Source organism: Leucoraja erinacea, chromosome 12 (genome assembly GCF_028641065.1).
Source record: "Leucoraja erinacea ecotype New England chromosome 12, Leri_hhj_1, whole genome shotgun sequence".
Lineage (NCBI taxonomy): Eukaryota > Metazoa > Chordata > Chondrichthyes > Rajiformes > Rajidae > Leucoraja > Leucoraja erinaceus.
The window spans coordinates 22829328-22855677 of record NC_073388.1 but is presented as its reverse complement, the minus strand read 5'-3'; the positions used below and the strand labels follow the sequence as shown (position 1 = coordinate 22855677).

The window sequence follows — 26350 nt, the reverse complement described above, 5'->3', positions numbered from 1 at the left end:
TGAGCTACTCAAAGGGGCAACAGACAAACTGCACTCTTTATTCCTATTGTGATATATGAGCTCCTGCAACCTCAAATATAGCCTCTGTGGCATTGAAGATGGTGCTGGGATTGGCAATGACCTCACTCGCAGTAGATTGGAGTCATGTATATATTTTATTTACAGTGCTAAGAAAGTCGAGGACCACATAGGGGTGCTGTGCCTCATTGCTGGCACGTTGACGTTGGTGATCTCAGTCTTGTCCCGGCAACTCAGTCCTGGTCTTTGAAGGAAGAGGCGTGGTGATGTCAGGCTTCTCCCTGCAGCTCACGTTTGCCTCAAGAGGAGGCGCTGATTAATGAATTGGTATAGGATGAGATCGATCATTTGGTGGATTGGGCTAAAACAACAACAACAACATCAGCAAGACCAAGGAGCTGAAGGTGGACTTTAGAAGAGAATCAGCAAACCTGTCTTCATCGATAGATCGGTGGTGGAGTCAACAGCTTCCTGAAGATCTGTCCTCAGCCCAGCACATCAATGCAATCATATAGAAAGTCCATTGTTGTATCTACTTAGATTAAGGAGAATCAGTATGTCAATGAGTACTCTCTTGAACTGCTATAGGTGTACAGTGGAGAGCATTTCAGCACAAATCAATACTGTAATTTACAAGCTGCTAATGCATTTAAATGAATTAGTGCTATTGCGATCTCCCAACGCCAATGAAGTTACAGACTGTAAGGGAATCCCTGATGACAGAGAGATCCCCAATGGCAGGGGAACCCTCGACTCCTCACAGAGGATCCCAGTTCAGTAGATACCGTGCTAGGAGACAGCCTCCATTGTGTCCAGAGAGGTGGTTGACAGGACGGCTTGCATGTAAGACTGAAGCCCACCCCCACCCCCACCATTCTACTGGCAGTGTACAGTGCTTAGAAAATAAAGTTGAGGACTGAAGGAGAAGGCTGTTTTGTCAAAGAGAGATGAGGGAATGCTGTGTGCTCTGTTTTACTAAGACATGGCTCATCCCTAGCTCCCCAGACTCGGCCCTCCAACCCTAAGATTCAAAGAAGTTTCATTTACTTGACAACTTCTCTCTCACTCAGCACGTCACCTTTCCCACCCATGACAAAGGTCACATCCTTGACCTGGTCTACTCCACAAATCAACCGGTACTCGACCTCCATCCATGCTTCTTCCCCCTCTCTGATCATAAGCTTATACGGTTCACCATCCCTTCTCCTACACCTCGCCCCCGCTTCCTCTGAGAAATCACCTTCCGTAATCTAAAATTCATTGATCCCCACCATCTCTCTGACCTGCTCTCCACCACTCTCCCCCTGGACTCAACCCATATCTCACCTAATGATCTCACAAACCATCTCAACTCCACCTTGTCTACCTCCCTTAACACTATGGCCCCCCTCAAAACAAGAACCGTAACTTTCAACACATCTTCACCCTGGTACACACCTGCACTTCGTAAGCTGAAACAGACAGTTCGCTGACTTGAACGACTGACAAAGAAATCAACACTCACAGTCCACCATGAAGCTTACAAACTCCACCTCACTGCCTACAAAGATGCTCTCATTGCTGCAAAATCTGCCTACCTCTCCTCCATATTCACCGACCCCTGCCTAAACCACAGAATTCTCTTCTCCACAGTGGGCAACCTCCTCAAGCCTCGAGCCAACACTCTCCCTACCTCTACTTCGGATCTCTGCAACTCATTCCTCCACTTTTTCGCTGATAAAATCAGCACCATCTATCAATCTTTATCCCTTGTACCCGACTCCCCAGCATCTACTCCACCACCTACCAAGGCCCCTCCTTTCAACATCTCCACTGACCTCCTTACCCGTCCTCCACACTGCTTCCTCTCCCAGTTTGACCTGGTCACCCCTACTGAAATCTCCAAACTCATCAGCTCTTCCAAACCCACTACCTGCTCCCTCGACCCTCCCCCCACTCCCCTGCTGAAGTCCTGCCTCCCTGTTCTCTGCCCCTACCTCACTAATCTCGTCAACTCCTCATTGTCCCAAGGAATTGTCCCCTCAGCTTTCAAAACTGCTGCTGTCACACCAATCTTAAAGAAACCTGGACTTGATCCCTCCTCTCTCATTAACTACCGCCCAATCTCAAACCTCCCCTTTCTTTCAAAAACCCTGGAGCGTATCGTCGCGTCACAACTTCATTCCCACCTCCTCGTGTATAACCTATTCGAACCCCTCCAATCTGGCTTTCGCCCCCTCCATAGCACAGAAACTGCTCTCCTCAAAGTCCCTGAGCGCAGCCTTCGATACAGTGATACAGTGAACCATAACATCCTGCTCACCAGACTCAGAGACCTCGGCATTGAAGGCTCTGCACTCAGCTGGCACCGTTCCTATCTTTCCAGGTGAGGTGAGGCGCACTCTGCGGGCCATAAATCCAAGGAAGGCTACTGGTCCTGACGGCGTCTCTGGACGCGTGTTGAAGGACTGCGCAGACCAGCTGGCTGGAGTCTTTACAAGGATTTTTAACCAGTCTCTGGCCCAGTCCACTGTCCCACCCTGTCTGAAGTCCTCCACCATAGTGCCCAAAAAAACCAACATCTCCAGCCTCAACGACTACCGGCCAGTCGCACTCACACCAGTGGTGATGAAGTGTTTTGAAAAACTGGTCCGGGGTCATATCACATCACTTCTGCCCCGAAGCTTTGACCCCCACCAGTTTGCGTACAGAGCAAATAGATCCACAGAGGACGCTGTAGCCACAGCTCTCCATGCTGCACTGTCTCACCTGGAGCAGCGGGGGAGCTACGTGCGGATGCTCTTTGTGGACTACAGCTCTGCTTTTAATACCATCCTTCCCCACAAACTGGTGGACAAACTGGGGGACTTGGGACTTCCACACTCCACCTGTACGTGGATAAATAGCTTCCTGTCGGGTCGCAGCCAGAGAGTCAGAGTGGGCCATCACACATCCACGGCCCTCAGCCTCAGTACCGGCTCTCCACAGGGCTGCGTACTGAGCCCCCTGCTCTACACCATCTACACACATGACTGCACCCCCGCCCACCACAGCAACACCATTGTCAAATTTGCGGATGACACTATGGTGGTGGGACTCATCTCCGGGGGGGACGAGTACGCCTACCGGGATGAGGTGGAACAGCTGACAGTGTGGTGTGAAGAAAATAACCTGCTCCTCAAAGACAAAGGAAGTAATAATAGACTTCAGGAAGAACAAAACGGACATGGTACCATTGACTATCAGAGGGGACTGTGTAGAGAGGGTGGCGGATTTCCGCTTCCTGGGAATCCATATTGAGGAGGACCTGACGTGGAGCGTGAACACCACTGCGCTGCTGAAAAAGGTCCAGCAGAGACTGCACTTCCTGAGGGTGCTCAGGAAGAATAACATCACTCAGAGACTGCTGCTGTCCTTTTATCGGTGCTCCATTGAGAGCATACTAACATACTGTGTATGCGTGTGGTACACCAGCTGCACAGCGGCTCAGAGGAAAGCGCTCCAGAGGGCCATTGACAATGCCCAGAGGATTGTCGGCTGCCCTCTCCTTACCTTGGAGGACTTACACAGTTCCCGCTGCACCAAAAAATCCCAGAATATCATAAAGGACATTTCCCACCCCGGACACTCCCTGTTTGAACTGTTGCCGTCAGGCAGACGGTACAGATCTACAAGGACAAGGACAAATAGACTAAAAAACAGTTTTTACCCCACTGCTATAAAAGCACTAAATGTAGCCGCCAAGGAACGCAGGGGCGATACAGACTAAGGGACTGTGGTAACTGTGGAATCGACAGAAGGATGGAGGGTTGGGTGTGTATGCGTGCTTTGTCCGTGATATTTATTTAGTTGTTTATCTTTAATATTTTACCTTGTATGTATCATTAGCTTTTAGAAATGTTTGAATGCTGCACTGACTGGCTGACATTTTAAATTTCGTTGTACATGGTTCATGTTACAATGACAATAAAGAAACTATTCTAACTATTCTATTCAACAGATCCCACTTCATCTCTCTCCATAACCACACCTCTGCTACAGCCACAGTCACTCAAGGCGTTCCCCAAGGCTCCGTACTCGGCCCCCTCCTCTTCATCATCTACATCCTCCCCCTTGGTCAGATACTCCGCCACTTCAACCTGGACTTCCACTGTTACGCCGATGACACCCAGATCTACCTCGGCACCAAATCCCCCCACAACCCCCCCCCCTCTACCATATCAACTCCTGTTTGTCAGCTATAAAAACCTGGATGCAACATAACTTCCTCAAACTCAACAGCGATAAGCCAGAATTCCTCCTCATAGGCTCCAAATCCACACTCAGCAAAATCAATAACCCCACTCTCACCATCGACGGCACCACTGTCTCCCCATCTCCCCAGGCCCGCAACCTTGGCGTGATCTTTGATTTCATTCTCTCCCTTGAGCCTCACATCCGCCATGTCATTAAAACCTCCTTCTTTCATCTCCGCAACATCGCCAAATTCAGACCCTCTTTCACACCTCTCGCTGCTGAAAGACTCATCCATGCCTTCATCTCCTCCCGACTGGACTATTGCAACTCACTTCTCCTTGGCATCAGCTCCACCTACATCAACCGACTCCAACTGGTCCAGAACGCAGCCGCCCGACTCATCACCCACACCAAATCCTGGCATCACATCACTCCAGTCCTCAAACAACTTCACTGGCTTCCCATCTCCCACCTGATCACCTACAAAATCCTGGTCCTCACCTACAAAGCCCTCCACCATCTGCCCTCCCCCCCCATATCTCACTGACCTCCTCTCCCCCTACCAACCGTCACGGTCCCTCAGATCCACATCAGCCGGTCTCCTCTCCATCCACAAGTCCAACCTCCGCAGTTTTGGGGACAGAGCCTTCTCCAGGGCAGCTCCCAGGCTCTGGAACTCCCTCCCCCAATTGATCCGCAATTCCGTGTCCCTCACCATCTTCCAGTCCCGCCTCAAGACCCATCTCTTCACCTCTGCCTATCCTTAGCCCCACGTCACCCTCCCTTTTCATCTGTGCATGAATTGCCTCATATTGTGTTTTGAATTGAATTCTGTCTTTAATTTGAGTACTTGCTAAATTTTTTGTAAGGTGTCCTTGAGACTCTTGAAAGGCGCCCATAAATAAAATTTATTATTATTATTATTATTATTATTATTAAATTTTGAGATACACTGTCGACAGTCCCTTCAACGCACCAAGTCCACGCCAACCAACAATCACCCATACACTAGTTCTATCGCAAGCGCATATTGGAGGAACAGCACATATTTTGCTTGGGTAGCCTGCAACCCAGCGGTATGAATATTGATTTCTCTAACTTCAAATAACCCTTGCACTCCCTCTTGCTCCGCCCCCTCCCCGCTCACCCCAGCAAAGATCCTATAGCAGAGCAAGATGGACCACTCCTGCTAAATGCAATGGATATGCCTGTTACCTTCCCCTCAGCCAACAATAGTCTACATTTCCTTGATCGTCTGCTTTGAAATACTGTTTTCACACCTTACATTATCTTTGAAACCCTTCCCTATCTCTAGATTCCCTCTCCCTTGCCACAATCCGAAGAAGGGTCTCGACCTGAAATTTCACCCATTCCTTCTCTCCAGAGATGCTGCCTGCTGTGTTACTCCAGCATTTTGTGTCTATTGAGGATACCAATGTTTATGAAACTTTTAAAGAGTGTTTGGGTGAGATTGAGTAAAATTAGTAAACAAATTTTAATATCAATTAATTTTATTGATCTTCAAACAAAAATAAAATCTGAATAATCAATGTAAGTTTACATGCAGATTTGAAAAGCAATTAGGAAGCTAAAGGTTTGTTGGACTATAATTACAACAGGATCACTCCAGTTATACAGAGCCCCAGTAAGATTGCATGTGGGATACGGTATGAAGTCCAGTCTCCTTACCACAGGGAGGATGTATCAGTAAAAGAGGAGTGTGGTGAAGACTTGCCAAGTTGATTCCTGGAATGGCAGATGAAAGATACGAGAGATTGTATGAGAGATTTAGCAATCTCTAATTGAAATAAGCTTGATGGGATATACGTGTACAATAATACAATACAATACAATTTTATTTGTCATTTGAACCTCATTGAGGTTCAAATGAAATGTTGTTTCTGCAGTCATTCACACAAGAAAAAGACCCAAGACACAACACAATTTACACAGACATCCATCACAGTGCCCCTCCTCCTCGCCATGATGGAAGGCCAAAACCCATCCCTCCCCTGCACTCCCCATTCCCCTCCCGATGTAAGAGTCAAAGCCCCCCGGCGGGCGATGGCAATTGCCCCACGGCCATTAACGCCACGCGGTGCAAGGCTGCACTCCAGGTCCTGTCGTCGGAACCCCCGGCGGGCGCCAGCAAAGTCCTGCAGCCATTCCAAGCCACGCGGGGCGGTGATGCAAGGCCCCGCTCCAGGTCATTCTCAACCCCGCAACTCGGGTGGGAGAAGTCGCCGCTGCGGAAGCCCCGAAAAGCGATCTCCCAGCAGGGACCCGCGGGCTCCCGGTATCACCATCCACCAGACCTGCGGTAAGCCTCCGAATCTCCGGGGGTCTGGTCGCAGCAGGTGACGTTTGTAGGTGACGTTTCCACTGGCTGGGTTATTTGGAAACAGATGTGACGGTCCCAAATTAAGAGATCGATCATTAAGGACAAAATTGAGAAGAAATGTTGTCACTCAGAGCTAGGGAATCTTTGGAACACGCTATCCAAAGAGGACTGTGACTGCAAAGAGTACAATCAACATTTATTCGATGTTGCGATTTTTTTTAGAAACGTAACTGCAATTTAGTAAAATAATATATTGGGCACCATGGTTATTAATATAACATCTTTCATTTCCCAAAACATTTGACTGCTCTGATATGAATGTTGCAGAGTTTCTTCCGGCTACTCCACAATAACATGGAGACCTTCAACGTGTATATAAAATTCAAAACTGTTTTTCAAAGTTGCAGAATATAAGCAGGCATTACTCATCAAAATCTGCAAGATAATTTTCAATCCTAAATGTTCACATAAGGCAAAGTTCTAGCAGCCAAAATCCTCCAAAGGAAAACTATTTTAAAGCTAATATGTTACGTGTGATTTATTCGACGACAGAATAAATTGATTCGGACTCTCAGCTTTAATTATAGGGGGGGTTGCACGTAAGGCCACTGGGTCATAGGGCTTGACACACGGAACCGCTCAATCCATCTGGAGGACATCCGTAACTTCCGGTATATGTTATTAATGCAAGAAACGCATACATTCCTACCTGTTAAAAACCGCCAAAATGTTGAATTGTTGCGCTGAAAAAAATTGTGGAAGTCGGGGTAAGTGTGAGAGACATGTACCCAACTTTAGAATTCCAAAAGTGAAGCTAAAATGAAGCTAAAGAGAAGCGAGAGCTGAAGGGACAACAGCAGCTAAAGTGCTTGGTTGTGCAGATATCGGAATTGAAAATATTGGGAATTATCGTGTTTGCTCGCTGCATTTCATCAAATAAGGCATTATTTGTTTTTTCTTGATTCCTTTGGTATCTAAAAAGTCTCAGAAGTGAAGTCTGGCTGTATATTTTTCGTCAGATGCATTTTCATTTTGTATGTAAAAACCCACTTGAGAACCATGGGCGATTTAAAAAATTTACAGCCAGATTTATCACTTCTGAAACTTTTTAGATGCCAAAGTAATCAAGAAAAAACACAAATAATGCCTGTTGATGAAATGCAGTGAGCAAACGGCCAATGTCCGCCAAGCATTCTGGCTGTTGTTGTCCCTTCAGCTCTCACTTCTATCTACCATCATTTCTCCTCACTTTTGGTATTCTGAAGTAGGCTAAATGTCTCACACGCATATCCCGATTTCCATAATTATTTACAGGCAAAAATTGAAATTTTCGGCAGGTTTTAACGGGCCCGCTACGCTGGAAACAATAGTAAGTGCCTACCTGCAGTTCATCGCGTGTACTCCATTTGGAGTAGCGTAGCAACAGTACATGGGTCGTGATCCGACTGCCGTGAAACCTCCCTATAACCATCAAATGGAGAAAGTGACATCTGCATGACAAGTAGTGGCTGTTTCCCCATCCCTCAACCAATGAATAATGGTTCTTAGAAATGATCCACAATCGATTCATGTTTAAGAAGGAACTGCGAATGCTGGAAAATCGAAGGTAGACAAAAATGCTGGAGAAACTCATCAGGTGAGGCAGCATCTATAGAGCAAAGGAAATAAGCAACTTTTCAGGTCTGAAGAAGGGTCTCGACCCGAAACATTGTCTATTTCCTTCGCTCCATAGATGCTGCCTCACCCGCTGAATTTCTCCAGCATTTTTGTCGACAATCGATATATTATTTGTTTCTATGGTTCGTCTTCACGAGTTTTTGGCTGATGTAAATTCACATTTTGTTTAAGTAAATATGATGACAACAATTCTCTACAAACTCCTGCATTTTTAACAATGACCATCTCAAATATCAAACCATTCCTTTACTGGTTAATTATATTTGTTATAATGAGAGATAACATTCCACAAAATGACAACTTCCAATGGAATTACTCCCAATCACACACACAGGTCAAGAAAAAGCACATGACAACAATGGATCTGATCCAAATACCAAACGGCCACGGCATGGCCTCGAAGATAGACACAAAATGCTGGAGTATCTCAGCGGGACACCCAGCATCTCTGGATAGTCAAGTGTTTTATTGCCATATGTCCCAGATAGGTCAATGAAATTCTTGTTTGCTGCAGCACAACAGAATATATAAAGGAACAGGTGACGTTTCGGGTCGAGACCCTTCTTCAGACTCATACCACTGGGTCGGTTGCAGGCTGCCCAAGCATGGGCATAGCCTCTGCGAACACTGGGATTTGTAGTCCGCACAATCCCGATTCCGGAACTGAATGAGTGCAGAGCGACTGAGTGAAACTATGTTTCCCGGGAAGCATTGCGCGCCGGCGTGACTGACATCTCCACTCCGCGTGACTCTGGTTGCGCTCGGAGCCGCTCGTTCGGCCGGACGGCGGTTGACCGACAGGGCCGTTTCTGATTGGTGGCAGTAACCAAGGAAATAGACCCCGCTCGCTCCCCCCCTGTAGTCGGTTGCCGGATGAAACGCCGCCGCCATGTTTACGCACGGCCGTGAGAAGGGACGTCGGCTTCAGAAATAATAATAATAATAATAATGGCGTTAATGAGAAGGAAACGACGAGGCCGCGAAGGTGGCCGTGCCAAATAGCCGGAGGATTTTTTTATTTATACGTGAGGAGACTCGCTAGCATTTATTTTTACACCGAGAGAGTAACGGGAAGATACCGAATGCTCGGAGGGCTGGCGCGTCTATCGCCATGAGCCGACCTTCGTCAGCCGGCGGCGGGAAAACAGGGAAACACACGGCGGCGGCCGTGGCGGCAACGGGTGGTGGCGGTGCTGCTGCTGGAGGAGGCGGTGGAGGAGGAGGTGGCGGCGCCGGCGGTAGTTCAACTATAGCAGCAGCGGCGGCGGCGGCAGCAGCGGCTGCGGCGGCGGCGGCGACGACGGCTGCCGGAGGTTCCACCCCGCCTCAGCCCGAGCTCACTTCCCTCTTCGAGTGTCCAGTCTGCTTTGATTATGTTCTGCCCCCCATCCTACAATGCCAGGCCGGCCACTTGGTGTGCAACCAATGCCGGCAAAAACTTTCTTGCTGTCCGACATGCAGGGGCCCGCTCACCCCCAGCATCAGAAACCTGGCCATGGAGAAGGTGGCTTCTACCATCCCTTTCCCATGTAAGGTGAGTCCCTGCAGGTGCGGTGGGAAGTGCGGTGGGGAAGACCAGGAACTTTTAGAGGTAGTCATGTTAAACCCTGGCGGTACATACGTGCTGCATCAGGTGTGTTTCCGGGTCCTCGGCTTTATAGGGAAATAGAAGTGTCAACTGTCTTCAAACTAGCTGCATATAGTACCTTGTGGTCATCACTCCCGAGGAATACACCAGGGACTATTCTGGAATGTTCATAGTTGTAGTGGGCCATGTTCATAGTTGTAGTGGGCCTTGTAGTCTTGATTTATTGATTCGTGCGGTATAACCAAATTTCGTAGTGCACCTGTCAAAAGAGGTATGGAAAATAGTTGATATGAATAATTAAGATCTTGTTCTCAAATTTATGTTTTTAAAACTAATGTCAGTTCCCGTTAAAACTGTAGGAATGTATAAGTATCTGACTTGTTTGTACTGAGATGATATGTAGTTTGACATAAACGCATAACACGAGTCTGAAGAAGGGTCTTGACCCGAAACGTCACCCATTCCGTCTCTCCAGAGATGCTGCCTGTCCTGCTGAGTTACTCCAGCTTTTTGTGTCTAACACGAATCTAATGTTTGGTAATGAGTGCTTACTTTTTGATTTGATAGTTGGACCTTTAGATGCTAGAGTAAATATATTTTCATCTGTTAGTGATCCATTGTTTCTGCTTATGATCTTGAATTGGTAAATGCAATGGATCTGAGCACCCCCCTCCCCCCCTGCCTTCTATTTATGCACCACTGTTCCCCAACATTATTTTAAAAAATTGTCACAATCTATAAGCTCATTTACCATGAACTGGTCAGCATGGTGTTTGTAAAAGTATATTGTGTAAAAACACAGGGGAGGGTGGGTTGAAGAGTTGGAGTGGCATTTGAGGCCTTATGAATGAAGCTAATATGTTGTGCTGTCGCAAATAATGTTGTTTCAATAGTTTGGAAGGATGGAAACCAGATACGTTAGCACAGGAAATATAGATCAGTGACATTATGCAAAGAATTAATGAAGAGTAGAGCAAAGTGCATTCTTCATCTGTCCATGCAGTCTTTCCCAATGATGGATGAGGATGTATGCAAACTATATACTATAAGAAATATTTGTGGCCAGATTGGAAAATATTAGGGGAGTGAAATGAAAATCAAGTCTGTGGTAAAAGTTTACTGTAATAATTATACCGGAAGGTAAGAGTACTCAAGCTTGTGCTCCATTGGGCTCTTCTACGGTTAAAAATGGGAGTTAACATGTCAGTATACCAGGGCTCGAAATTAGCGGATGCCCGGGTGCCAATGGCAATTTACAGTCCCGCCGGGCAACCTAAAAGCCATGCCATTTTGCCTGGCTTGGCAAGCACCTGGGACGCCTATCATTTATTCTGCTTAATTCTGAGCGGGCTCACTCTCACTCTCACTCTCACTCTCACTCTCACTCTCAAATCAAGTCAATTCGTCACATACACATACGAGATGCGCAGTGAAATGAAAAGTGGCAATGCTCGCGGACTTTGTGCAAAATGATACAAACAACCAAACAAACTACAAACAGAATGGAACGGAATCACATATTTTACATATTAAATATTGTGGGCGGAAGGAAAAAGGGAAAAAAACAGCACTTTAAAAAAAAAAAAGCAGTAGAGTGGTACAGTAAAAGTTAGTCCCTGGTGAGATAGGAGTTTACAGTCCTAATGGCCTCTGGGAAGAAACTCCTTTTTATACTCTCCATTCTCACAGCATGGCAACGGAGGCATTTGCCTGACCGTAGCAGCTGGAACAGTCTGTTGCAGGGATGGAAGGGGTCTCCCATGATTTTATTGGCTCTGGAGTTGCACCTCCTGATGTATAGTTCCTGCAGGGGGGCGAGTGAAGTTCCCATAGTGCGTTCGGCCGAACGCACTACTCTCTGCAAAGCCTTCTTGTTCTGGGCAGAGCAATTCCCAAACCAGATGGTAATATTTCCGGACAAGATGCTTTCCACAGCCGCTGAATAGAAGCACTGGAGGATCCTCGGAGACACTCTGAATTTCCTCAATTGCCTGAGGTGGTAAAGGCGCTGCCTTGCCTTACTCATGAGTGCTGCGGCGTGTGATGTTCATGTCATATCCTCAGAGATGTGGACTCCCAGATATTTAAAACTGCTCACCCTATCCACAGTATCCCCATTTATCCTCAACGGCGTGTACGTCCTCGGATGAAGTGCCCTCCTAAAGTCCATGATCAGCTCCTTAGTCTTTTTGATGTTCAAGAGGAGGCTGTTGTCCTGACACCAGAGTGCTAGATCAGCCACCTCCTCCCGGTAGGCCTTCTCATCGTTGTCTGAGATCAGGCCCGCCACCACAAGTGTCATCAGCAAACTTGATTATTGAGTTAGAGCTGAACCTAGCCACACAGTCATGTGTGTACAGGGAGTACAATAGGGGGCTGAGGACGCAACCCTGGGGCGATCCTGTGCTCGAGGTGAGGGACTTTGATGTATTCCCTCCCATCTTGACTACCTGGGGCCTGGCGGTGAGAAAGTCCAGGGCCCAGGCACTCGGGGGTGTTGAGCCCTAATTCCAGTAGCTTCTCAGCCAGTCTGGTGGGGACTATCGTGTTGAAGGCTGGACTGAAGTCTATGAACAGCATCCTCACTTAGCCCCCCTTCTGGCTGTCAAGATGAGAGAGAGCGGTGTGCACTCTCCGTCTCCGTCCGCCATCCGGGTCTCGTGTCTCGGCTCTCTGGTCTCCGCTCGGCATGGCAGGCCACCTTACACATGCGCACTGCCACGGCCTGCACATCCACCCCCTACACATGCACGCAACAACGTGCCGCCTGCACATGTGCACTGCCACGGCAGCTGGTTGGCGTCAGCCACTTTCTCCCTCCCTTTGCATTGTGGGAGATCTGGCCGCCATTGCTCCCTGGTTGCCACCTCACAGCGACCGCTGAAAACTAATGCAGAATCACTGCCTGGAGCTGGAGTAACTCCCTGGAGTAACTCTTGCTTCTTGGTTCCCTGGCCCTCCAAATATATTCCAAATTGAATTTAAACTGGAAATTCATTGCCCTATCTGGGACACATGACAATAATACTCTCTCGAGTTTTGGACTTAAACAAAAAAGGGTCCTTGGAGAAAAAAGAGCCACCTTCAATTTAGTTGCGTCTGGTTGGTAGGGTGAAGACTATACCATGCTTTAATTGTGTGAGGGAACTCCATGGAGCAGCCAGCATCTCTGGATAGAAGAAATTAGGTGACTTTCGGGTAGAGACCCTTCTTTAGATTTCCTCTGCTTTTAGTTTAATTTAAAGATACAGCGTGGAAACGGGCCATTCGGCCCACCGAGTCCACGCCGACCACCGAGTACCCGTACACTAGTTCTATTCCACACATTAGCAAAGTAAGTCAAGAGTCAAGAGTGTGTTATTCTCTCACTTCCAAGTTAGAACAATGAAATCCTTACTTGCAGCAGCACAACAGAATATATAAACATAGAAGAAAAAAGGAAGAGGCAGCGACAGTGGGCTGAGGGAGACCTGGGAAGCGGATGAGAAAGCAGGGACTACCTGAAAGTGGAGGCCAATGTTCATACAGCTGGGGTGTAAACTACCCAAGCTAAATATGAGGTGCTGCTCCTCCAATTTACGGTGGGCCTCACTCTGGCCACGTAGGAGGCCCAGGACAGAAAGGTTGGATTTGGAATGGGAGGGGGAGTTTGAGTGCTGAGCCACCGGGAGATCAGGTTGATTATTGCGAACTGAACGGAGGTGTTGGGTGAAGCGATCTCCAAGCCTACGCTTGGTCTCACCGATGTAGGGCAGCTGACACCTAGAGCAGCGGATGCAATAGATGACGTTGGAGGAGGTGCAGGTGAACCTCTGTCGCACCTGGAAAGACTGCTTGGGTCCTTGAATGGAGTCAAGGGGGGAGGTAAAGCGACAAGTGTAGCACTTCGGCCATGATCATGTTGAATGGCGTTGCAGGCTCAAAGGGCCGAATGGCCTTCTCCTGCACCTATTTTCTATGTTTCTATGTTTCTTTTTCCTGCAACGGAAAGTGCCAGGAGAGGGGGTGGTTTGGTGGGAAGGGACGAATTAACCAGGGAGTTACGGAGGGGGCGGTCTCTGCAGAAAACCGACGGGAGGAGATTGGAAGATGTGGCCAGTGGTGGGATTCCGTTGGTGGACAAAGCTGGAGAAAATCAGCGGGCGAGGCAGCATTTATGGAGCAAAGGAATAGGCGACGTTTCGGGTCGAGACCCTTCTTCAGACAGTTGTCGGGAGAGGTGGGAGGGGCGGGAAAAAGAAAGGAAGAGGCGGAGACAGTAGGTTGTGGGAGAGCTGGGAATGGGAGGGGAAGGAGGGAGAAAGCAAGGGCTACATGAAATTGGAGAAGCCAATGTTCATATCGCTGGGGTGTAAACTACCCAAGCAAAATATGAGGTGCTGTTCCTCCAATTTCCGGTGGGCCTCACCATGGAGGAGGCCCAGGACAGAAAGGTCGGATTCGGAATGGGAGGGGGAGTTGAAGTATTGAGCCACCGGGAGATCAGGTTGGTTATTGCGAACATCCTAATTTGAGGAAGGACATTCTTGCTATGGAGGAAGTGCAGCGTAGACTTACAAGGTTAATTCCTGGGATGGCGGGACTGTCATATGCTGAGAGAATGGAGCAGCTGGGCTTGTACACTCTGGAGTTTAGAAGAATGAGAGTGATCTCATTGAAACATATAAGATTGTTAAGGGCTTGGACACACAAGAGGCAGGGAATATGTTCCCGATGTTGGGGGAGTCCAGAACCAGGGGCCACAGTTTAAGAATAAGGAGTAAGCCGTTTATAACGGAGACGAGGAAACTTTTTCTCACAGAGAGTGGTGAGTCTGTGGAATTCTCTGCCTCAGATGGCGGTGAAGGCAGGTTCTCTGGATGCTTTCAAGAGAGAGCTGGATAGGGCTCTTAAAAATAGCGGCGTCGGGGGATATGGGAAGAAGGCAGGAACGGGGTACTGGTTGGGGATGATCAGCCATGATCACATTGAATGGCGGTGCTGGCTCGAAGGGCCAAATGGCCTACTCCTGCACCTATTGTCTATTGTCTATAAATAGTGGATGTATTAGTGATAATTTTTCAAAACTTTAGATTCTGGAGTAGTTCCTGAGGAATGGAGGGTAGCTAATGTAACCCCACTTATTAAAAAGGGAGGGAGAGAGAAAACGGGGAATTACAGACCAGTTAGTCTAACATCGGTACTGGGGAAAATGCTAGAGTCAGTTATTAAAGATGGGATAGCAGCACATTTGGAAAGTGGTGAAATCATTGGACAAAGGATTTATGAAAGGTAAATCATGTCTGACGAATCTTATAGAATTTTTCGAGGATGTAACTAGTAGAGTGGATAAGGGAGAACCAGTGGATGTGTTATATCTGGACTTTCAGAAGTCTTTCGACAAGGTCCCACATAAGAGATTAGTATGCAAACTTAAAGCACACGGTATTGGGGGTTCAGACAGGAAGCAAAAAGTAGGAGTAAACGGGTCCTTTTCTGAATGGCAGGCAGTGACTAGTGGGGTACCGCAAGGCTCAGTGCTGGGATCCCAGCTATTTACAATACATATTAATGATCTGGATGAGGGAATTGAATGCAACATCTCCAAGTTTGCGGATGACACGAAGCTGGGGGGCAGTGTTAGCTGTGAGGAGGATGCTAGGAGGCTGCAAGGTGACTTAGATAGGTTGGGTGAGTGGGCAAATGCATGGCAGATGCAGTATAACGTGGATAAATGTGAGGTTATCCACTTTGGTGGCAAGAACAGGAAAGTAGACTATTATTTAAATGGCGGCCGATTAGGAAAAGGGGAGATGCAACGAGACTTGGGTGTCATGGTACACCAGTCATTGAAAGTAGGCATGCAGGTGAAGTGAATGATAGGTTAGCATTCATAGCAAAAGGATTTGAGTATAGGAGCAGGGAGGTTCTACTGCAGTTGTACAGGGCCTTGGTGAGACCACACCTGGAGTATTGCGTACAGTTTTGGCCTCCTAATCTGAGGAAATACATTCTTGCCATTGAGGGGGTACAGAGAAGGCTCACCAGACTGATTCCTGGGATGGCAGGATTTTCATATGAAGAAAGACTGGATAGACTCGACTTGTACGCGCTGGAATTTAGAAGATTGAGGGGGGATCTTATAGAAACTTACAAAATTCATAAGGGGTTGGACAGGCTAGATGCAAGAAGATGTTTCCAATGTTGGTGAAGTTCAGAACAAGGGGTCATAGTTTAAGGATAAGGGGGAAGTCTTTTAGGGCTGAGATGAGAAAAAAAAAATCACAGAGTGGTGAATCTGTGGAATTTTCTGCCACAGAAAGTAGTTGAGGCCTGTTCATTGGCTATATTTGTGAGGCAGTTAGATGTGGCCCTTGTGGCTAAAGGGGTCAGGGGGTATGGAGAGAAGGAAGGTATAGGATACTGAGTTAGATGATCAGCCATGATCATAATGAATGGCGGTGCAGGCTTGAAGGGCCGAATGGCCTACTCCTACACCTATTTTCTATGTTTCTATGCTGGAAAATCGTAGGTAAACAAAAGTGCTGGAGAAACTCAGCGGGTGCGGCAACATCTATGGAGTGAAAGAAACGGGCAACGTTTCATCAGACTGATGTGGGGGGGGGGTGGGAAGAAGAAGTCTTATTTTGTGTGTGTGTGTGTGCGCCATTTGAAGCCTTGTCAGAAAGGATTAATAACAACTATTTTTCAGTTGAATTTGACATGACAAATAGATATATTTGATTAAATTAAGAATGACTGGGAAAGGGAACTAACAATGTCTCTATAGTGAGATGGGAGAGGATTCTTCAATTAGTTACTGAAATGGCCTCACTCACCCATATGTTTTGGTCCTGCCCACTTTTGCAAAAATATTGGAAATACATTTTTGATACTATTTCTGTTGTTTTAAGTATTGATTTACAACCTCATCCTATTACTTCAATTTTTGTGCTACCAATGTTAGATTCTGTTCAATTGTCCCGTTCCGCCCATCAGCTGATTGCTTTTACCACATTAATCGCCTGAAGATCTATTTTATTTAAATGGAAAGACTCTAACCCTCAGACCACACTCCATTGGTACTCTGAAACAATATGTTTAAATTTTTTTTTAAAATCGGGAGTTACATTGTTGAACCCTTGGTTAAATTTAATAAGATTTGGGGGAAATGTATTTAACACTTTCACACAGCATAAATTGCTCCCTCTCCAACCGTTATAAAAATTATTTTACCTTTATATGGTGGAACGGATTTGACGACAAACAGGGACTTAAATTGCTGAAATTCTCAGCTCAGAATCTGCTTTTTTGCTTTTTTTTTTCTAGTTTAGGGGGGTTTTGTGTCCTCATTTTTTTCTATTTTTTTCCCTTTTTTTTTGTTTTTGTTTTTTTTCTACATATAAGTTTTCTTTTAAATATTTCACTATATTTACATAGAGACCGGGAGGTCTATATTCAATGTGTATTTTGATACTGCTCATATTTAGGTTATACCTGTTATTAATGTAATCCTGATCCCTATGTATCAATATCATTGTTATGTTTATCATTATTCTTTTTGTTTTATTTTGTATTTTGTTTTATTTTTGTTTTTTGGAAAAAAACGAATAAAAAGATTTTAAAAGAAAGAGAAGGATTGCTCATTAACACTGTCTGAGAAGTAAGCAAACTTTATTCCCATGCTAATACAAGAAACTACATATGCTGGTTTACATAACAGACACAAAGTACCTGAGCAGGTCTGGCAGCATCTCTGAAGAAGCAAATAGGTGACGTGGCCTTATGGCTTCATATTGTGTGCCTTTTATCTCCTTAACTCTTTATCTCACTGCCTTTTTTCTACTCATCTCAGGGCTCTGTCCACCTGTCTGCCAAACCAACTCGACCCTATTCTGTATCCACCTATCACTTACCAGAAAACACAGATGGATACCGCGTCTCTTCTCTATCCCGGAGTTCTGTACTCCCTCCGGAAGCAACAAAGACAGAGTTCCCCTGATCCTCTCCTCCTGGCATCCATATCCAACACATCATCCTCCAACATTTCCATCAGCTCCAATGTGATCCCACCACTAATCACATCCTCCCATCTCCACCCCTACCGCAGAGACTGCACCCTCCGCAATTCTTTGGTTCACTTATCCTTTCTCCCCAAACCACCAACCCCAGGTACTTTCCCCTGCAACCGCAGGAGATGTATAACCTGTCCTTGTACCTCCTCCCTAGGCTCCATCCAGGTTCCCCAGCAGTCATTCCAGGTGAGACGGGTTCATATGCACCTCCTCTACTGCATCTGGTATTCCAGATGTGGGGCCCTGTACATTGGCAAAATGTTTAGATGTTACGAATGTTTTTTTGAACACTTGCACTTGGATTGCCAAGGCCTACTGGATATCCCAGTTGCTAATCCTTTAGCTCCCCTTCCCATTCCCGTACTAACCATTCTGTTCTGGGTCGACTTCATTGCCCGAGTGAGGCCACCCGCAAACTGGAAGAACAGCACCTTGTATTCTGCTTGGGTAGCTTACAACCCCATTGGTATGAATGTAGAAGTTAACTAAAATTGGAGCATTCTATGAACACCCTCCCCCCACTTCCTCCACTAAAAGTCTGTTAACCAGCTTTACATTTTGCAACTATGTATCCCTCTTGAGCTCGCACCTGTCTCTATCCAAAAATTGGTCTTTTAGGTAACTGCCTTGCCTGTTGCTAGCCCTGATGTGTTTTGTTTGCTTCCATTTTTTTCCCCACATTCACCCTACCACAATAGGTCACAAGAAGACTCCCAACCCAAAACTTTATATATATATATATGTTCTCCAGAGATGCTGCCTGATCTGCTGATTTACTCCAGCACTTGGTCTTTTTTTGTTATCCTATGTCTGGCCTCCTTCTAGACCCAATTTATTATTTTTCCGGTACCTGTACTCATCGGATAAAGTTCTTATTCATGTGTAATATTGGCTTGAATTTGTAATTGTAATTTCAGTAAAAAATGTAAAGAAAAATTTAGAAAATCACATTGTTGGTGATTTCATACTTTTTGAAAGAGTTGTACTTTTTTGGAAAGTTGAAGTATACACTTTCTGGATGAGGTGTTAAGTAATTTTAATGGTGAATTAAATCATCATTAATGCCTAGCAAACTTTATGATTCCAAATGTTTGTGTATGGAATTCTGTCAAAGATTTAACACAGTAATGCAGTGGTTGGCAACATACGGCCCGTAACCCGAAATCAACCGGCCAACAGGCGTTTTTTTTTTTTTTTTTTCAATTAATTTTCGCGACCTGTGAACTGCAGCCTGCCCCGGGGCATGCAGGCTAGGTGGCAATTGCAGCTCATCCCGGGGCAGGCGAGCCAACCTGGGAACTGCAGCCAGTCCCAGGGATGCGAGCTGACCTGGGAACTGCAGCCAATCCTGGGGCACGCAGGCGACCTGGCAACTGCAGCCAGTTCCGGGGACGTGAGCCAACCTGGGAACTTCAGGCTGTCCCGGTGACGCGAGGGATCTGGGAAGTGCAGCTAGTCCTGGTGCATGGCGAGCCGACCTGGGAACTGTAGCCAGTCCCGGGCACGCAGCCGACCTGGGAACTGCACCCAGTCCCGGGGACGCGAGCCGACTTGAGAACAGCTGTTAGTCCCAGGGACGCAAGGGATGTGGGAACTGCAGCCAGTCCAGGGGCACGCAAGCGGGCGACCTGGGAACTTCAGTCAGTCCCGGGGACGCGAGGGATCTGGGAAGTGCAGCTAGTCCCGGTGCATGGCACGCCGACCTGGGAACTGCAACAAGTCCCGGGAATGCGAGCCAACCTGGGAACTCCAGCCAGTCCCGGGGCAGGCGAGGGATCTGGGAACTGCAGAAAACTAATTGAAAAACATGTGAAAACTAATGCGAAAAATACCACCAAGTGTCACATTGGTTAATATGTATTATTAGTGTGTATTATTACTAATTTATGTATTATTAGTATGTACTATTACTAATTTAGTCAATATGTATTATTATCTCCATTTATTAACTATGGCGATAGATGTGGCCCGCCATCGCTCACAGACGTGGGTCCTGGCCCCTATGCAGAACAAGGCCGACCCCTGCTGTAATGAATCTATTTTACTACAAATTTGCTTTTTGTATTGAATTTCTGTCATTTTGTATTATGTAAAATCCTAGTATAGTTAGTTTTTGTTTCCTGGTTTGGTTTTTCTTCAGTGTGAAGGACCGTACAGCCATTTTGACATTGTTATTTTTGGCTGCACGGGAACCCTTTCTGTTACTGACAGACACGGAAACAAAGGAAGTCCACAACGTGCATTACTGGAATTTTGTGGATGTAATTGGCGACCTCTGCCGAGTTTGCCCTTGACTCGTACTCGCAGCATGGTCGCCACGAGGTCGTAGGAGGTCTTCGCAACTCTTCCTCATGCTCGTGAGTGGTCTCCGCGTACTCGTGGCCTCAAGTAGGTCGCGACGTTTTTTCCAGCCTGATAAAAAATGTCCACGAGTAAAAAAAAAAAGTTTGGCATGGAAAAAATGGATACTTTTCACTCATAGGTAGGTCGTAGTAGGTCGTGATGGTAGTTGTAGGTTGGTAACTGGCCCGAGAAAAAAAATGCAAACATGATATTTTATCATGTGATCATTTCCACTCATAGCTAGTCGTAGTTGGTCTTAGGTGTGGAAGACTAAGGTCGAGGGGGGTTGTAGACATAGTCGTAGAAGGTCATAGACACAGTCGTAGGAGGTCTTTTACTTTGGCGAGTCAACACGATCTTGACATTTTTTTCAACTCGTCTAGGGTCTTCTAAATTAGGTCATCCAAGTGGGACAGGCCCTTAACATAGACACAAAAAGCTGGAGTAACTCAGCGGGACAGGCAGCATCTCTGGAGAGAAGGAATGGGTGACTTTTCGGGCCGACGGTCTAGACCCAAAACGTCACCCTATCCTTCTCTCCAGAGATGCTGTCTGTCCCGCTGAGTTACTCCAGCTTTTATGTCTATTCTTGGTTTAACCCAGAATCCGCAGTTCCTCCCTACATTCTAACCAGGCACGTGCCGTCAGGGTAGGCAAGGTAGGCACTGCCTACCCTGACAAAAATTATGAAATGGCAATTATTAAATATAAATAGTAAAGGCATGGTAGAATTATGCCCATCTAAGAGATCGATCTCTTAGGTAGGCATAATTCTCTGTGCCTTTCATCTGCAGCACTTGCAACAAAATAGTCAACAAAATAGAGAGGGTACAGAGGAGATTTACTAGAATGTTGCCTGGGTTTCAGCAACTAAGTTACAGAGAAAGGTTGAACAAGTTAGGTCTTTATTCTTTGGAGCGCAGAAGGTTAAGGGGGGACTTGATAGAGGTTTTTAAAATGATGAGAGGGATAGACAGAGTTGACGTGGAAAAGCTTTTCCCACTGAGAGTAGGGAAGATTCAAACAAGGGGACATGACTTGAGAATTAAGGGACTGAAGTTTAGGGGTAACATGAGGGGGAACTCCTTTACTCAGAGAGTGGTGGCTGTGTGGAATGAGCTTCCAGTGAAGGTGGCGGAGGCAGGTTCATTTTTATCATTTAAAAATAAATTGGATAGTTATATGGACGGGAAGGGAATTGAAGGTTATGGTCTGAGCGCAGGTATATGGGACTAGGGGAGAATATGTGTTCGGCACGGACTAGAAGGGTCGAGATGGCCTGTTTCCGTGCTGTAAATTGTTATATGGTTATAACACCTGAAGATCTGTGCAGCTCACGTGCCGTCGACGCTGCTTCAAGCAGTGAATGACAAGCGGGGCTGAAGGCAGCTGAAATTCTGCCTTTGCAGCACTGCTTGAATTTCTTGGTGGGTTTTTCAAATATGGATTGTCATTATTTTAAGAGTATCTTGGGAAACAAAGAGTGAAGAATGGAGTTTGTGTACCAATAATGTGGTAAGTACATTTCTTGGTGCTTTATGTTTTTAAATACCTTATTTCCAGGGATTGGGGGGGGGGGGGGCGGGGGAGCTCCTTTCACAGTGTTTGGGGAGTCTGGCCTGGGATAAAGTTGCGGGGCGGGCAGGTGAGAGGTGTTCAGACGGAGGACGTCGTGAAGGAGAGGATCGAGGCCAGTAACCCACTTGCGACGCTCCAGGCACGGAGCCACCGCATTGTGGCCAGGGAGTGAATTAGCTCGGGTGGCTGTGAGTGGCTGCCGGGACCGGACAGCCCCTTCTCCTGGTCCACGCTCACCTCTGGCAGTGCTCTCCGTCTGAAAACCTCTCTCCTGCCACTCGCCGGCCTCACTCATGTCAGCCACTTCAACAAATCCTTAAATCCCGACAGCGCTCTCAAGGGACCAATTGAGGTTACTCGGCTGTCGGAAATTAAGGATTTGCGGGAAGCGGCTGACATGAGCGAAGCCAGCGGGCGGCAGGTGAGAGGTGTTCAGACGGAGAGCACTGCCAGAGGTGAGCGGGCCGGCAGAAGGCAGTGAAGTGGCAGCCGGTTCTGCTGTTGGGTCCCGGCAGCCGCTTGCAGTCACCCGAGCTGCTTCCGTCCCCGGAAGCGGCGGCCACTTCTGCTGTCTGTTCCCGGAGAGCTGCGGCAGCGGTGAGTAAGTCTCACATGATCTCCGACCCCCTCCTTCTTAACACTACTGCCCTCCCCGCATCTTTAACCCCTGGCACACTTTCCACAAGCTGTGAAAGGAACTCTCCCTCCAATTGGTCCCTTGAATTAGTATTGTCATTCAATAAGATGACAACTGGTTCATCTCAGTGTGCTCCTGATTTTCCCACCATCTCTCCACCTGCCTTCATCCTCCGTCCCCCATCCATTCAGTAATTAAAAAATGAAGGAGATTTCGAAGCCTTGGGAAAGTTGAATTGTTACTTATTTTTATTTTTTACGGCGAGAACAATCTGCGCTTGCGCGATTTAAGATTTTTTTAAAAAGCCGACTGACTGCCTACCTTGAGCAATTACTCACGGCACGTGCCTGATACTAACATATTTATACATTAACCTTCGGTTCCAGCCATCACCAGTGCAAAATGTTAATTCTCTTTTTTAATTTAGATTTCCAGCAACAGCAGTGCTTTAGCTTAGGATATTTTTGTCTTTTAAAATCTGCTGGTCCCAGTAGAACAAAAATCATTACAGGCATTGCCACTGCACCACTTTATAAGTTTATGGCTGGACTATATTATTTCAAAATGTTCATCACAAAATTGAGGATTTAAATAGCCACGCTATTAGCAATATTGACCAGATATTGGAGTGTAATTTCAGTATGTCTCCTCTTCGCTACTTGTGGTGAATGGGCTGTTGAACATGAGTATTATTGTTTAGGGAAGTATTGCTTTTCATGGATACAAGGAACTGCACATGCCTTCTGAACCTTCTGAATTTTATAGTCAGCAGGGCAGTACTTTGCATATCGCCAACTTGGACAATTTTAACATTTTTATCAAGCCAATTAATCAATCCAATTAACCTACAAACTGTTCAAGAAGGAACTGCAGATGCTGGAAGATCTAAGGTACACAAAATTGCTGGAGACCTACAAACTGTACGTCTTTGGAGTGCGGGAGGAAACCAAAGATCTCGGAGAAAACCCACACAGATCACGGGGAGAACGTACAAACTCCATACAGACAGCACCCATAGTCGGGATCGAACCCGGATCTCTAGCGCTGCATTTTTGCTGCAAGGCAGCAACTCTACCGCTATGCCACTGTGACTGCCCATGCTGGTTTACAAAATAAACATAACGTGCTGCTGTAACTTAGCGTCTTTGCAAGTGGCAGGGTGGTACAAAGTTTAGCCCAGATAACTGTAGGAATCAGTACGTTTGTAGTAGACATCCGTTGATGGTCTGTCTCATGTGATGGAGACCAAGAGATCAACAAATGGAAGAGAGGTGTGGGAGATGATCCAAGTGAATTTGAGGGCAGGGTGAAAGTTTGGATAACGTTAATGACATCAACGAGTTCTGTGTGGGTGCAGTAAGCGGCCACGATATAATAGTCGATGTAGCGGAGAAAGAGTTGGGGGATGGAGCCGGTGTACGTTTGGAACAAGCACTTTTCGATGTAATCCTCGAACAGAAACCCAATCAATTTCCCTCTTTTAACAATCCTCCAACTGGTGGAACTTGGCATCTTCAACTTCTCCTTTGACTCCTTTCACTTGTAGTGTAGCCACGATCACTGTGGGACCCAGCTATGTCTGCCTATTTGTCGGTTACATTGCATAGTCCTTGTTCCAAATGTACTCTGGCACCATCTCCCAAATCTTGCTGGGATACATTGACAACTGCTGTGGGGCTGCCTCATGCACCCATGCAGAACTTGTTAATTTTATTAACGTTACCACTAGCCTCCACCCTGCCCTCAAATTCACTTGGACAATATCTGACTCCAGCTCTTCGTGCCTTTCTTTTTATGTGGTTGACAGTTCTGTGAGTGGATTAATGTTTTAAGTTCAACTTAATTATATTTTAACCAAGTTGTTTCATTGAAGTGTCTGGTGTGTTCTAGCAGCTTTTCTGGACTCGTAGATGCTGTATGCTTTACGCATCAACTAATGTTGAAATGCACTCATAATTCATTAAGATGTTAAGCAGTAATATTCCAGTAAACTTGATAAATTTTGTGAGGACGTGGCTAACCAAACCAGATGATTATAAAGGGTCCCAGCTAATGGAAACAAGAGTGTGAGAATGGGAACCCCAACAAATACATTGGGAGTGCTAGCACCAGGGATCTGGTGAGTAGATAGGGAGCATTGCAAACATGATCTGAACTAAATGCTGAACCATCGGGATTTCTGAATGGTTGAATGGCAGAGTACCAGAGTTTTACTATAAACTACAATTATGTTGCACATTATTAGACAGAATTCATTTCTATATTGGACTGACTTACAGCAACTGAACACAAGTATAATTTAAGGTACACAAAAAAGCTGGAGAAACCCAGCGGGTGCAGCAGCATCTATGGAGCGAAGGAAATAGGCAACGTTTTGGGCCGAAACCCTTCTTCAGCCAAGTATAATTTAGTTCATTTTAGAGATATAGCTTGTTAACAGCCTTTTCGGCCCACAGAGTCTGAGTCAACCAGCAATCCCCGCATGCTAACACTATCCTACACACACTTGGGCCAATTTACAATGATACCAAGCCATTTAGCCTACAAATCTGGAAGGCTTTGGAGTATGGGAGGAAACCAGAGATTGTATGGGGCGAATGTACGAACTTCATACAGTCAAGTACCCATAGTCGGCATCGAATCCGGATCTCTGGTGCTATAAGGCAGCAACTCTACCGTTGTGCCATCTGGTATATTTGTCTTCATTAGATTGTTGCATAAATCGCAGAGGGAGGGGCAAGGGCGGTACAGTTCCTAGTCTCAGCTCCTGTTCTACCGAGTGTGTGGACATATGGTTGGCGGCGGCCCATGGTGTGGCAGAGCATGGCCACGCTGGGAGTGAGCCCCCGAGCACCTGCCCTGGGGCGACTGGCACTGACCTGCTGGCGTCGCCGACATGAAGACGGTGCGAAGCCCCCGCGCCCGGTGCAATTTCGTTGTCTCTGTACTGTACACTGACAATGACAATTAAAATTGAATCTGAATCTGAAAGAAAAAAATAAATAAAAATAGGTGGGGAGCTGGGGAGGGAAGGGGTCACACACATGGCCGGGAAGCAGAGGGGTGGGGGTGGCGACATACAGGGCCAACAATGAGATGGAGTAAGACCGAAACACCGACGTGCAAAGGAGACCTACAATAGTGCATGATCTCTCTCGCGTTATGGCGGGTGATTGTCGCCTGCCCGCTGTTTCTGACCCTAAAGCCTTGGGATTGTTGCCCTTCGTGTTGGCGTGGAGGGGGGTATTGTGCTGTTTGATCACCCCCTGCTATCCCAGACACAGCGGTTTTTGAGACTGGTTGGCAATCGCTGCCAAAGTGTCTGCCCACAGTCAGTACACCTCTCCTACACTTCGATCCCATACTAAGTCACCCCAACCCCACCACTCCCCTCCCCACCCTCCAGCGATGCTGCCTATCCAGCTGAGTGAGCATACTGAGGGAATTCCCACCTATATGAAGCAGAGAGAAACGCTCTGGCACTGGACGGTGTGCATTTTCCCTTTGTACGTCATATCAATAGATGCGGCCGCGCTGAATTCTATCTTTAACTCAAAGCCGCAGGATGGAGCTGTCTTCTTTAACATTGTTGCTTTGCCGCCGCCGCCTCCTTGCTGCACAATGACAGCGAGTGGGGGCCGAGATCCTGCCTAGTTTTAAGTTCTGAAATAGAATAACTTTCAATACTGAATCAGAATATACTTATTGTATGAGATGCTGTCCAGCTCCTCTATTTGATACTTAAAACAAGCCTTCATTTACGGTTGGCTCAAGAGTAACTCGGGAGAGGAACTTGGTAATTCGGGAGAGGAACTTGGTATATCGCAGAAATGAGAAGTAAACGGCAAACTTAGACATACACGTGGGAACTCGTTTAAACTCGTGAACATAAACTTGGA

At 46.6% G+C, this 26350-nt stretch overlaps 1 protein-coding gene across 1 annotated transcript in view; it reads left to right on the top strand.

Annotated features, from left to right (window-relative positions):
• Nucleotides 1-7598: 7598 nt before the first annotated feature.
• Nucleotides 7599-26350, top strand: part of siah2l (seven in absentia homolog 2 (Drosophila)-like) — a 42820-nt gene continuing 24068 nt past the window's right edge. Inside the window, exon 1 of the mRNA XM_055643786.1 lies at nt 7599-9785. Coding sequence (XP_055499761.1) covers nt 9363-9785 — 423 coding nt within the window. The 5' untranslated portion in view covers nt 7599-9362. The remainder of the gene's footprint in view (nt 9786-26350) is intronic.